The sequence below is a fragment of the Perna viridis genome, chromosome 2 (genome assembly GCF_037379345.1).
Source record: "Perna viridis isolate PV_CMFRI_1.1 ecotype Kerala chromosome 2, ASM3737934v1, whole genome shotgun sequence".
NCBI lineage: Eukaryota > Metazoa > Mollusca > Bivalvia > Mytilida > Mytilidae > Perna > Perna viridis.
In genome coordinates this window covers 51,191,449-51,205,005 of record NC_142446.1, presented here as the reverse complement: position 1 = coordinate 51,205,005, position 13,557 = coordinate 51,191,449, and the positions used below count along the sequence as shown (strand labels likewise).

The 13,557-nt window shown below is 31.4% G+C and overlaps 1 protein-coding gene across 1 annotated transcript in view; it reads right to left on the bottom strand.

The window, feature by feature from the left end:
• The window catches only part of LOC148625675 (uncharacterized), a 97,062-nt gene that overhangs the window by 22,628 nt on the left and 60,877 nt on the right, over positions 1-13,557 (bottom strand). Inside the window, exons 41-44 of the mRNA XM_088571071.1 lie at positions 11,063-11,343; positions 8,044-8,282; positions 4,585-4,829; positions 1,404-1,604 (exon numbers count right to left, since the gene is read on the bottom strand). Of these exons, the coding sequence (XP_088427197.1) occupies positions 1,404-1,604; positions 4,585-4,829; positions 8,044-8,282; positions 11,063-11,343 (966 nt within the window). The remainder of the gene's footprint in view (positions 1-1,403; positions 1,605-4,584; positions 4,830-8,043; positions 8,283-11,062; positions 11,344-13,557) is intronic.

Sequence of the window (13,557 nt, the reverse complement as noted above, 5' to 3'; positions counted from 1 at the left end):
GTTCTTGTTTCTTGTTTAAAATGTTAAGCAAAAACAGCTTTACTGTGGTGAAATTTTTTTCCGGAAATGCAGATATTAACAATTTAATTTTTACAAATTTTATTGACCAATGACTTTACCACAAACTTAAGGTAATGTTTTTTTTCTTCTTTGAAAACTGAAACCCATGAAAAAAATGGAACCTTATATATCACACATGGTACATTTCTGTTTCATTCTGGCAGTTAAGGAGCAATTGATTATGCAAAAATGAGATTGACAAATTAACAGACTGATTGCTATCTCCTTTCAAATGTAATCATAAGAACTTGACAAACTATCAGTGAGTACAGAAATGAATAATCCTCAAAAATCCACATAACAATTAAGTTTACATTGTTAATAATAGGATAATTTTAAAATTGGAAAGAGAAAAACTACAATATTAGCTAAAGAACAACCAGATTTAACAAGTATGTGGAACTCGTTCCATGCACAAGTTAATTTTTTAAGCATTCCTTGCAAGCTATGGTAATTTATGATAGCCAATTGAATATCCTTTTCATTATAGATTTTCTCCACTTTTCTTTCCTTTTTTTCATCATAAATTTTAAATTTTGTGATTGGCAGATTGATATTCCTGTTGTGACTGACGTTTTTTGTGGGGGAAAGTCAGAGTGAAATTTAAGATTATCTCTCCTCCTAAAGATCTAAACAATGGTTTTCTTACCATATAAAGATTTTAAAATATAAACTAAAAAGATTGATTAATCTAAAGAAAATATTCCTGCTACAAATGGGGTTATAAGTTCAATACCTAAATTTTATTATCTCCCTGTAGAGTCCTCCTACAAAAATGATTACTTCTTCCTTCATACCTTCCTACATAACTTCATAAAAACACATTTAGCAGTTTAGGGGAAGTTGGGTTTATGACATTTTAACATGTAAATACCATTGGAGCTCTGCTTCAATAATCATATTCCATAATGTATATCTATATATGCTGCTCAACCTCATAAGCCAATTTGAATAAAACCCTATCAACGTTTCAGAAGGAGTTGTGCTTACCAGAAATGTAGACAGACTGGCAGACAAACAGTAAGAAAAACACATATACCAGTAATTCATATACCCCCAAAATTGTTTACAGGGAAATATCAACCTACAGTGTTTGTTTTTATCATGACCTGACTGAGTAATGTTAGAAGTAACTTTGCAAAGCAGTTCCATCATTGTGAAACACAATAATGACTGAAGTCACTTATTCATCCAGAAAATTCTTAAATATCAGTAAACAATAAAAAATTCTTAAATATCAGTAAACAATAAAAAAATATCAAATCAAAGATGATATTCAAGGACAAGAAACTTACCAAAGAACATAAAAAATCTACCTTACTAATACCAATTAAATGTATTACCTCCATTGGGACACCTATTAGCAGGAACACACTCTCCTGTTTCAACATCTTCACCAATCAGATAAAACCCCTTTTCACATTCACAACCATTGAGATCTGGGAGAATACACTTTCTTGTAGCATCAGGATTATCACATGTTGCTGGACAAGCTGTGGCTTTATTGTTGAACACTTTGTTCTGGCCTGTACATGTAGGCTTTTCTAAAATAGTATTACAAGAATGTTTCAGTCAGTAGCACATTTCATGAACTGGAAATCATTTTACAGCAAGTGGTACAGTTAGGCCAAAAAAAATTGTTAAGTTTCTGGTCACCCTACCAACCCTCCTTCAGACCCCCTACTGCAGATTTTATTTCTGATTTTGAAAAAAAAAACATTAAAAAGCCTGCCGACTGTCTTACAGAAAAAAAAAAAGAAAATAAAGCCAAATACATTTTTTCTATCCTAGATGGAAAAACGTAGAGTTAGAGATACCGGTTGTTTATACATGTATTTAGAATCGATTGTAAACACACGTGAGTGTGCTCTTGGCCATGGACTAAGTTTATTACATGTTGAATTTTTGTAGATTTGATTTTTATTGTATTCTGAGTTTGGTGTCACACTTACTTAATTTCAAAATTAAAAAAAAACAAAATATAAAAATTAAAAAAAAACAAAACAAAAAAACCAAAAAAACCAAAAACAAGAGGCTCCAAGGAGCCTGAATCCCTCTGCCTTTCACAGGCAATAAATTTAACAAGAAGTTATCCAACAATTTTGACTCAAGAGGTCTTTGGTAGGATTTGTCATAAGATCTTCTCAACAATTGAAAGTTTCTTTTTTTCTATCATAGTTTTCAAGATATTGACTGAAAACTGAAAAAAAAAGAAGTCATTTTTCGCCTTTCAAGGGCAATAATGAGTTGTCTGACAACTGTTATCCCTGAAGACTTTTGCAGTCCTAATAATAGGGATCATTTCAGCTATTGAAAGAATTTGGTTAAGACTAACGGTTTTGGATATATATGCGAAAAACTACTGTCTGACCCCTATGTTCTATTTTTAGTAACGGCAGCCATATTTTTGACGGATCAAAAATCCCTACACCAGTTCTATGCAGGATATCACAAGGAACATTCATACTAAGTTTGGTTTCTATTGGACAAGTAGTGTCAGAGAAGAATTTTGTATAATTGTTAACGACGATGACGGACGCCAAGTGATGGTAATAGTTCACATGGCCTTTGGCAAGGTGAGCTAAAAATAAAAATAAAAAATCTCTACCTACCAACCCTACAAAATTTTAGACGGGTGATCAGAAACAAAACATTTTTTTTTTCAGCATTAACATCAGGTAATAGAGTTGGTCTTCCCTTGATTTTGTAGTCAACAAATAATTTTTTTCTTCAAATAATACCCTGTTCATCTGGAAATTAATACTACAGTGTGCCATGTTAATGAATGCTGTGTTTGGCATATTTATTGTTATAGCAACTGTTATGAAATAAAAGTTATCTATCTAAATACCAGAATAACAAAAATCCTGAAAATATTAGCATTTTCAGTAACACATTTTTCATCACTGTTTTTTTAAAGCATATACAGTATAAATGACTGGTATATTTGTATTCAATAAAATAAAATTTTATGATTTTAAATGCAAAGCTGAGATAGTGTTATTTCAAGACAGGGAATTGAGGTCATGAGTTAGATCTATTGAATGCGCAAAAATGTACTAAAATGCCATTTAAAAAGAGGAGTAGGACAGCAAGATGGCAGCCTGTTTCCCTTGTGGTGATTTAGTGTACGGCCATGGGTAGTAAAATGTAAAAAATTGTTAAAACAGGCCATTTTAGTTTAATTTTTGCATGTTTAATGGATCTAATTCATCACAAGTCCCTGTTGTTTCAAGCAGATAACTGGACTTTCTTTGTCAGATATAAACCACAGAAAACTTTAATACACAGCCTTTCAGTGTCTGTCCCTGAAAGAACTAGGCAGTAGGTGAAACATGGTATAAAAAACCCATGCTGCACCATTGAGTTACAATTTCATTGAAATGCACTGAAAATGAACATTCCAAGGACAGATAACTCTGTCAAAAACCTCATTGTTCTAAGATTCTATTGAAAAATTTCTGAGCAAATCCAATGATCCAAAGATCGAACAATGGTCTTTTCAAATATAGGAAGCATCCTTGAGTGATATTTTGTTGTTAGATCGGTGGGGTTTTGACATGCATGTTTCTGATTTTTCCCTTTCTGCCTGATTCTTACAAACACTTACACTTAAACTTAAAAATGATATAACTGAGACTCTAGCCAAAAGTTTTCATTGTAAAAGGTTATACAAGAAGAAAACTGAAAATACATTTGTATAATTGTATTACATCCTAGCAATGAAAAAACAATTGTTACCTTGATAATAGGGTATGTAAGTCTCGTCATGTGACCCCATGATTTCGTGAGAATGGGTCCTAGTCTACCATTCAAAAGCATAAAGATAAGTCATTTAGAGAGCGTTGAGTTCAATGTTAAGGGCAAAACATCTTTTTGTGTAAACAATATTGATAAAAATAACAAATATCTATTTCTACATGATAAAGGTATTAAGAAAAAACATAAAATAGAAGATTTTGCATTGTTATACAGCGTTTCGAGTACCTGGAAGTAAACAATTAAATGCAGATTGGTCTTCGATTTTCAATATATTCTACATCGGAAATTCCGGTAAAGAAAAGGAAACCAGAATGAGACTTACATACCCTATCATCTATAATATGGATTTCTGTCAATGTAACATGACAGAAGAAAAGCTCTGATCATTTAAAAGAACATAGAATGCATAAAGAAAATTAAACCATAAAAATCAACAGTACTCCACCAAGAAAATAAATACATTTAAAATTTGAACTTGTTTCCTCGGTTGTACCCATGCATCATAATTTCTAAATAGGAAATAAAAAGTGAATTTGGTGGGTTTTTGACATGCATGAATCACCTCCTGTCTAATTTTTATTAAGACTGCTACATAAAAATATATAGAAAAGGAGTATTTAAAAAAAAAGCATTACATTTAGTCAAATATATGTCAAAAAGACAACAACCCCACCGGCATGTTAAATATCATTTATCTAAAATAAAATGAAATCTAAGCAAATAGATAATATAGCGATATTATATAAATGTAATATCACTTACTACAGGCAGCTGTGTAATCTGGACTCCAATATACAAAATCTGGATTCTTGATTCCACATCTTGTCATCAATGACCTCGAGAGGTCACATCCAATCTGAAGATCTATCATACAAGTCAATTTCTTACAACTTCTTATTGCTCCTTCATCCACTCCACAAGATGCAAATGGACCAGATGATTTGCCAGGTGGGAAATCCTTGCAATTCTGTTGAGTTGGACCTAATGGACATTTTCCTAGACTGCATCTGAAACACAGATAGAGGTAATCAAAAATTCATATTTGTCATTTTAAAACACTTTCAAGTGTGCACCATGTGCATGGAGAATGTTATATCGTGTCCGTCAAAAGCTCAATAGAGCTTATTTTTATTATTATGTATTTCATGCAATACTAAATAAAACATATTTATTATTTTATTTATTTATTTATTTATCAAAGTGCACCAGAGGTTTTTGATCCCTGTGAAAAAAGTAGCCAACACATTTCATTTAAAAAATTATAAGAAGTAAAATAAAATTAATATAAAGTTTGCTATACAACTGAAAACTGTTTTTTTCCTTAAATATTTAAACTGAGTGTAAGTATTAGTGTTTGAATCTAGATTTACTTCATCATAGATCTACATCAATTTTCATGAGATTTTCTACTGACTGGTATTTTGTGTAGACTTGTATAGTTTTTCATTTGTCAAATGGTCTTCCACTTATTTAAAACTCTGTTCATCTTTCATACTGATCTGGTGGTTAATAGTTACAGTGAGTTGACTGTGACCTCTGACCATGTCGAACAAGTAAATACCAGTTTTTCTAAATGAATTCATCTATTGAATTAGTTACAATGAAGCTTAAACTCTGTGGTCATTTAGGCCACAGTTTTTTAATTTATTGGTTCACAGATTTTTCACTGGGTTATATCGGGTCAGCCGGTGAAGAAAAAATAAAAAATAAAATGGGAAAATATACATGTCTTCTACTTATGTTTTAAATAAAAACATTTTTTATATTTTCAAAGATTCCATTATCTAACTTGACACAGTTTAGCAGTGGGATTCTAATCTACTGTATGTATCTGCACAGCATTTATAAACACAAAGTCTCATTCCAATTTTTTAAGTGTCCAATAAATTTAATGGGTAATACTTAAACAATGTTAATTTCCTCAATTTTATGTATCTATAGCCTTCCTAACAGTAAGATATAGTTAGGTTAAAATGAAGGCGGTAAAAAGTGACTAAAAAGTTAAGTTATAATCAAAGTGTCAATATGAGTTTTTAAACAGGATTGCCAGTAGTCAATTTTTCATTGATAATTGTTTTGGTGTAAACATGTTGTGTTATAGTAGAACTGAGTGAAATGTCAATACAAAAAAAACCTGCAAAGTACAGGAAGAATTCGGGGACGAAAAAATTGAGTAAGCCCACAGATTTCATTAAAGTGATAAAAAAAAACCCAACTTTTTTTTTTTACATTTGTTGTCTATTTTCATATAGCAATTACACTGAAAGACTACATAACCTTTTAAAAAAAACTTCACAAAATATTAAATTGAAACATGTTTTTTTTTTTAATCTAAAAAATAATACATTAAAAACTAGTCATTAATTGGAAAATAATGAAACTTGCCTTTCATCACTATGATTTCCCTTTGAAATTGTCCTGTGATTTGAAAAATTGTTTATAAAATTTAAATGGATGGTAAAATGGTCTTAAAAAGAAGTAGACAACAAATAATGTTTTAACTGAATTTTCCCAATTGTTTTATAAGCCCTCTTGCATATTTCCACACATAACTTCATAGCTATGATTTTCCAATCAATTTTCTTGACTTTATTTATCTACTTCCTGTTGAGAATAAAAACAAGGTTTTTCACCTCTTATAGCATTTACAGGAACTGTTTACATTCTTTTCAATTAAAGGTATTATGATTTAATCATCCTTAGCGAGTGTTAAATTGTTTCCTAAACTACCAAAACCCTTAAACATGTATTGAAGTGGTGGAATTTATGCAGCAATGTTTGTTTGATCTTCTCACCAACTTTGCTTTGTCAAGTTGTTGAGTGAACAAAACTAAAAGAAGGCAATGTCCATAATTTTTTTTTTTAAATAGATGCTACAATTGAAAAAACTGTGGCCTTAAGTACCAGTCCACATAAAATTCAGACACTGCCAATGGTAAAATGATATATGGTGAAGAAAATCCCACCAAGCAAATGAGCTTTTTTTCAGTCCACATATGCTACATTTCAAATAAGGATGAGCAGTTTTGCATTCTGATCTGCACTTTTTAGAAAATCATACATTCATATCCAATTAAATTAACCATATGTAGCCAAATCAAGAGCAATAACTCTTAGTCTAGATAATAAGTCAATGTGGAGTATAAGTCGCATTGCCTTATTTTGACCAAAATCAATGATAAGTTGAGGGTCAGAAGTGTGCATTTATATCGTAGGTGTCAGCAGAGATTCAAGTTGAGCGGTTTGTATTTAACAGCATATTATTCCAGCAATGTTACTAAGTACAAGATTTCTGAATTAAATTAATATCTGTACTTTTTGTTATAGTGTACTTTGTCTGCGAGTTCAATTATTTTTATTGAATGGCCTGTCAATGGCTATGAAGCCATAGATGAAATCGTAAACATGTCAAACATGGGCACGCATGTGTGAAATAAGAGGGGAAATTAGTTTGATGAATTGGTCAGAATTACGAGCTGTAATTAGTAAACAATATTACCTGGTATTACGAAAAACAATAAGAAATAATTGTTACCTGCAAATTTGGTTGCAGTTAGCCATTTAGATAACACCTTAACTAATTATAATTTGAACCCTGTGCGAATGTGTTATGACATACCATAAATGGGTATAACTTTGCATATTAAAGGACCGATAACTCTAAAACACTCTATAATGTTTTCCATGTTAAAAAAAGAGTTTTGTTAACGTTTCTTCTAGACGTTATTTATATTTTTTAACAGTTTCAAAGTTTCAGAGTTTTTATTAACATCATCATTATTCATTCATAAAGGATAGTAGCAATGATCAATAATATTCGAATTAAATCGCCGGTTGGATGGTTTGAGTGACCGCTTTCGTTGATTGCAGTTTACAAAAAAATTTTGAATTGAAGCAATCAAAAGTGAACTAAACAAATCTAATAAAATTCATTGTAGATGAACATTTTTCTTGAAAAATCCTTAGATAAGTCAAATTGGACGATAAGTCGAGGCTGACACTTTGCTGAAATAAAAATATCGACTTATAGTCCGGAAAATATGGTAAACAAAACATGACCATGTGTGCCTAGAATTAATAAGTAGATAAACTTAATATTTCTTAAATCAACAAAATGGCTAAATACATTTTTTATAATAATAATTTATTGCTGAATCTATATTCAAATTTTATTCAAATTGGATGGTCAGATGATATAATTTTTGCTAGATAAATACTTACTGCCTATTGCCTACATCTAGCACATTATAGTCTACATGGTCATCACATGAACCACACATGGTGTTGCCTTTATCTAGATACTTGTTGAGTCTCTTATCAACCGCTACATCAACAGCACCATAACTAACAAAGACCATTAGTCCACACAATGAAGAAAACCTTAATCTTTGACCTTCTTGACTTATAAATATTGATCCATCATTGCTTGTAAATGGAACTGATACTTCTACATCATCAACCTTTAAAAAAAAGATATGATAAAGATAATGACAAATGACCAAACTCACAATCACAAATTGGAGTGGGAAGGAGATATTTAAAATGCGAACCAGCAAAATTAAGGACAAGAGGCTCCCAGGAGCCTGAATCGCTCACTTGGTCATTTTTCACCATTCAAAGGCATAACTCTTACAAGGAGTTGAATGACAACTTTTTCCTGGAGACTTTTTTAGGCCTTATAATAAGGTTCATTTCAGCAATTAAAAGAATAAGAATTTGGCTAAACCTAACGGTTTTGCAGATAAAATATGCAAAAAACTTCTGTTTGACCCCTATGTGCTTTTTTCAGTAAGGGCAGACATGTCTTTCCACATATCATAAATCCCTATGTCAGTTCTATGCAAGGTTCCCCTAAGAAACATTCATACCAAGTTTGATTCTAATTGGTCGGGTAGTGTCAGAGGAGAAGATTTTTGAAAGGAAAAACATTGAAAATAGCAAAAAACTTTGAAAAAGGGCAATAACTCCAACATGGCTAAACAGATTAAAAGAAAAATTTGACTACAGATAGATCTACTCATGCTAAACACTTTTACTTTGTCATCATTTGGCCAAACCTAACAGTTTTGCAGAAATAAGCAAAAAACTACTCTTTGACCCCTATGTTCTATTTCAAGTATCATTGGCCACACTTTTCGACAGATCAAAAATACCCACATCAAATCAGTGCAGGATACCCCAAGAAACATTCATATCAAGTTTGGTTCCAATTGCTTGTGTCAAAGGAGAAGATTTTTGAAAGAAATAACATTAAAAATAGCAAAAACTTTGAAAAAGGGCAATAACTCCAACATGGCTTAACAGATTAATATGAAACTTTGACCACAGATAGATCTCATCATGTTCAACACTTTTACCCGAATCAGAATTTGGCTGTACATAACGGTTTGGGGGGATATATGCAAAAAACAACAGTCTGACCATTATGTTCTATTTCTAATAACAATGGCAATGTTTTTTGATGGATCATAAATCCCCACATCAGTTCTATGCAGGATACCCCAAGGAACATGCATACCAAGTTTGGTTTCAATTGGTCCAGTAGTGTCAAAGGAGAGTAGTTATGAAAAATTGTTAATGACAACCATGGACGCCAAGTGATGGCAATAGCTCACAGGGTCCTCTGCCAAGTGAACCAAAAATGAAATTAGCCACTATATGTTCATGACTTGGTGCAGGAATTTCACACTGAAATAGTGGATTAAACATGGCTTTATGACTACCAAAACCCCTTGCTTCTGTAGTGGCCATATAAGTTCCAGCGTAAGTTTGTGATGTGCACAAAAGAGCCAAAACACTCAGCAAGTTAAAAAAAAATAGAGTGCTAGTTCAAATGACTCCATATACTGTGGAATAATGGCTAAGCTAAACATGCTCAAAATGTAGGAAAAAATTATCAAACTTCTCCATAATAAAAAAAGACATTCACCTTCAATATCTATTTAATCACTGTGCAAAGTTTGAATAATATTAGTTCTATACTTTTTGGTTTACAGATTACACAAAGTAGGTAGCCCCTCAGCGTGAGAGTTGGAGTAGAGAGACTACAGGACATGCTTTCACTGTTGGTGACATAGGTAATAAACTTTAGGGAATAGAGTTGGTCTTCTTTTGATTAAATGACCATTACCTAAAGAACTATGTACAAGTTAAAGTTATGTGTCAGTCTCTGTAAGAATCAGGCAGTAGGTGAAACATGATATAAAAAAAAAACACCATTTCGAAAGATTAACTTGACTACATGTATTTGCACAATCATTATCAAGGAAAAAGACAAGATTTTCCATATCACTTTGGTAAATTAAGTTCTAATTTCATCTTAATGCACTGCAAATGCATATTTTATGTGCATATATATAACTGTCAAAAACCTCATTTGACATATGTACATACCTGTTAACAAGATTTTCAATAGAACAAATCAAGTATTATTTTAAGATACACTGATGAGACTCCATTTCTTAATTATATTGTTATTGTTATAAAAATATATCTACAAATGTAGGTTGAGAGAGGAACTTCCAAACATTATAGAACTAAAATCAAAACTTCAATATTTACATGATTTAGAAGAATTCATTGAGTAAACAGCAACAAAATTCTTAACTTTTAGAGAAGAAGGACCCCTTTTAGACATGTATTTCCATTATTATCAAGTCATGTAAGTATATACACAGGCAAAACTTTTCTTTAGTATATTTCATTTAGCTAAGCAGACAGTGTGAAAGCTGGGTGAGAGTGTGAGTGGAAGGTCTTTTTTTGTTTTTGTTCTTTTTTTACTATGTGTAGTTTAATTGTATTAGATTTACAATAAAAATGATAGTCAGTCATGTGTGGTGGTGTAGGGGATTTTTTGTAAAATCCTAACTATGAAAAACAAATTAAATATTAAAAAAAAAATCCTGTCAACCCTCTCACATTTGAGATCTTACACCACAAAGAGTGTGATGAAAAAATCATTTGAACAAAATCACTATTACAGTTTCCACTTCCATGTTGAATGGGATTTTTTAAATATCTTATTTAAAGTACAAACAAAGTTTGTCATGCTAAATCCCATTCTATGAGGTTAACAGGTATGTAGGTATATGAATTCCTGTAAATTATCCACTTAATTACCTAAGGCAATCAATAGGTAATGGTCAATCAAGGAAAGATCAAGCTATTTTACTTGCCGTCCTAAAAAAGTTAAACATACATTCTCAACAAGCTCAGGTTTCTTAAAATTGTTGATACTAACCTTTACGTTAAATTTCTTTCTATCATTCTTAATTGCTTCCAATTCTATTTTCACTTCTCCAACCTTAATATCAGCTCTAATTGGGACAATGTACCCAAATCTAAATGTCTTATGGACTCCAACAGTTGATTCTACATCTACAGAAAATTTGCATTTCTGATTTGGGTTTTCCAAACGAGTCATTGTGGTTATGTAAGCACATCTGGCATTTTCCAGTTGTCTATGGGTACCATCATACAAGAAGTAGTTATTGTCTGCTATTGAAGAGCACATGCAAAGATCTGAAAAAAGAAGATTAAATAGACTAAAAACTAAAATGCTACATACGTGCATCTGAAAAACACGTTTCCTTGATCATTTATAATATTTTTGCACCTACACTGACGTATGAGACTTGGTATTGATAATTTTACTATTTAGAGCCAAGTCAGCTTTATTAACAAGAAATCTCAGTGAGCGATTGATCACTAGTGATACCCAGGCTTAAATCACAATAAAACAGGAAGTCGTTCTCAAATTTTACACCATATGGTATATCTACAGGAAGAATGTGTTAAAATTACAGACTGCTGTGATGAGTAGTTGCTAAAAAAGTTGATGATAATTTAAACTTTCAAAATATATAAAGTCAAAAACAAACCAATCCTAAGTTAACAGGAAGTTTTCTGAAAATAAATCCCATCATATGTGTAATATCCTAGTCAGAAATTGTAAGTCAGGTTTAAGTAATTCTGGTGTTACATTTGGAATTATCTCCCTTGATTAAAAAAAAAAAAATATGTGCATCCAGAACATCATGGCCTCTTTGTTTACTGTATAATCGCCTTAAGAAACACTGGTAAAACACATGACAGATATACACAAACACCCTTCGACTATTATAATATGGCATACCTAAAGAAAGAATGTCTTAAAATTTCAAGCTGCTGTGAGTGATGTGCAGTTGCGAAAAAAAACTGACAGGAAAAAGTGTTACGGAAACTTGGACACATGGAAACACAGACACATTGACAAGGGTAAAACTGTATTTCAGAGAGGGGGTATAATAAAAACTAAATATTATAAAAACCAAATGAAAATACATCGCAAGGTCTAGTTAGACAAATGAGTAAATTATAAATTCTATTTGACAATCAACAGATATCAATAGAAGTTAAAGTCTCCATTTCAATTGTCCAGTTAATTAACTAATTCAGGCAATTATTCTTGTGACTGTCATTCAATCAACCCTATCCTCTGAACATTATCATTATATTGGTTGTAAGTCAAGCTTTAGATAAACTGAACATCTTCAAAGCAGTTTTCAAAACTTTGTCTTTGCCAATCTTAAACACATTATACAAATATATTTAACAAAGGATAATTCCACAGTCATTCTATCAACCATTATTGTAAACACATCTATATTTAACAAAGGATAATTCCAGAGTCATTCTATCAACCATTATTGTAAACACATCTATATTTAACAAAGGATAATTCCAGAGTCATTCTATCAACCATTATTGTAAACACATCTATATTTAACAAAGAATAATTCCAGAGTCATTCTATTAACCATTACTTTGAACACATCTATATCCATGTCAAAATCCCTATTACCTTATGAGTGTGAAATTTACTTACATTTTTTAAGATATTTACAAAACAAAACAAGAAATCGTTGAGCAATGGCTCACTAGTGATACCCCGCATAACTTCAGTCAGAATATAAGGAAAATAAAGTCCTCGGTAAAAAAGAAGTTGTTGTTAATTTCTTTCAAAAATAGATCCCACCATATGGCATACCTGCAGGAAGAATGTCTTAAAAGTTCAAGCCGCTATAACGAGTAATAGTTGAGAAAAGTGTGATGAAATTTTCAACTTTCAAAAATACAAAGTCAAAAAATAAACAAAGTCCTCAGCGAAGAGGAAGCTGTTTTAGAATTTTTATGAAAATGGATAGAACCATATTTCATATCTAGAGGAAGAATGTCTTCAAATTTCAAGCCACTGTGATAATTAGTTGCTGAGAAAACTGTGATGGAAAAAATTGTTACAGACACACAGATACATGAACAAGGACAAACCAGTATACAGCTCTCTGCTTTAGAGCAAGGTTATAAAAAAAAACAAAAACAAAAAAAAATTATCTGCAATCAGCTTATGTATCTAATTACAAGAACTTTGCAATGAAAAAATACAATCCAGTAAAATGAAGTTTTTCTTAATGATACAGTGGATGAACAATGCATGCAGAACACACTTTTTTTCATAATATTCAATTAATACATCCTTGTATTAAGAAAATGATCTCCATTTTCAACCAAACCTTTTGATCATTTTTGGAATACTGAACAGCCGGCACAATGTAATAAGAGGCTTGATTGTGCTCACTAGAAATAAAAATTCAGAAAACTGATGGCCATATTGTTTGATCAGGTAAAACAAAAGTAAATCATTAAATGAGACTTCTCCTGACATCATTCCTGGCAAGTGTATAATACAGTGAGAGA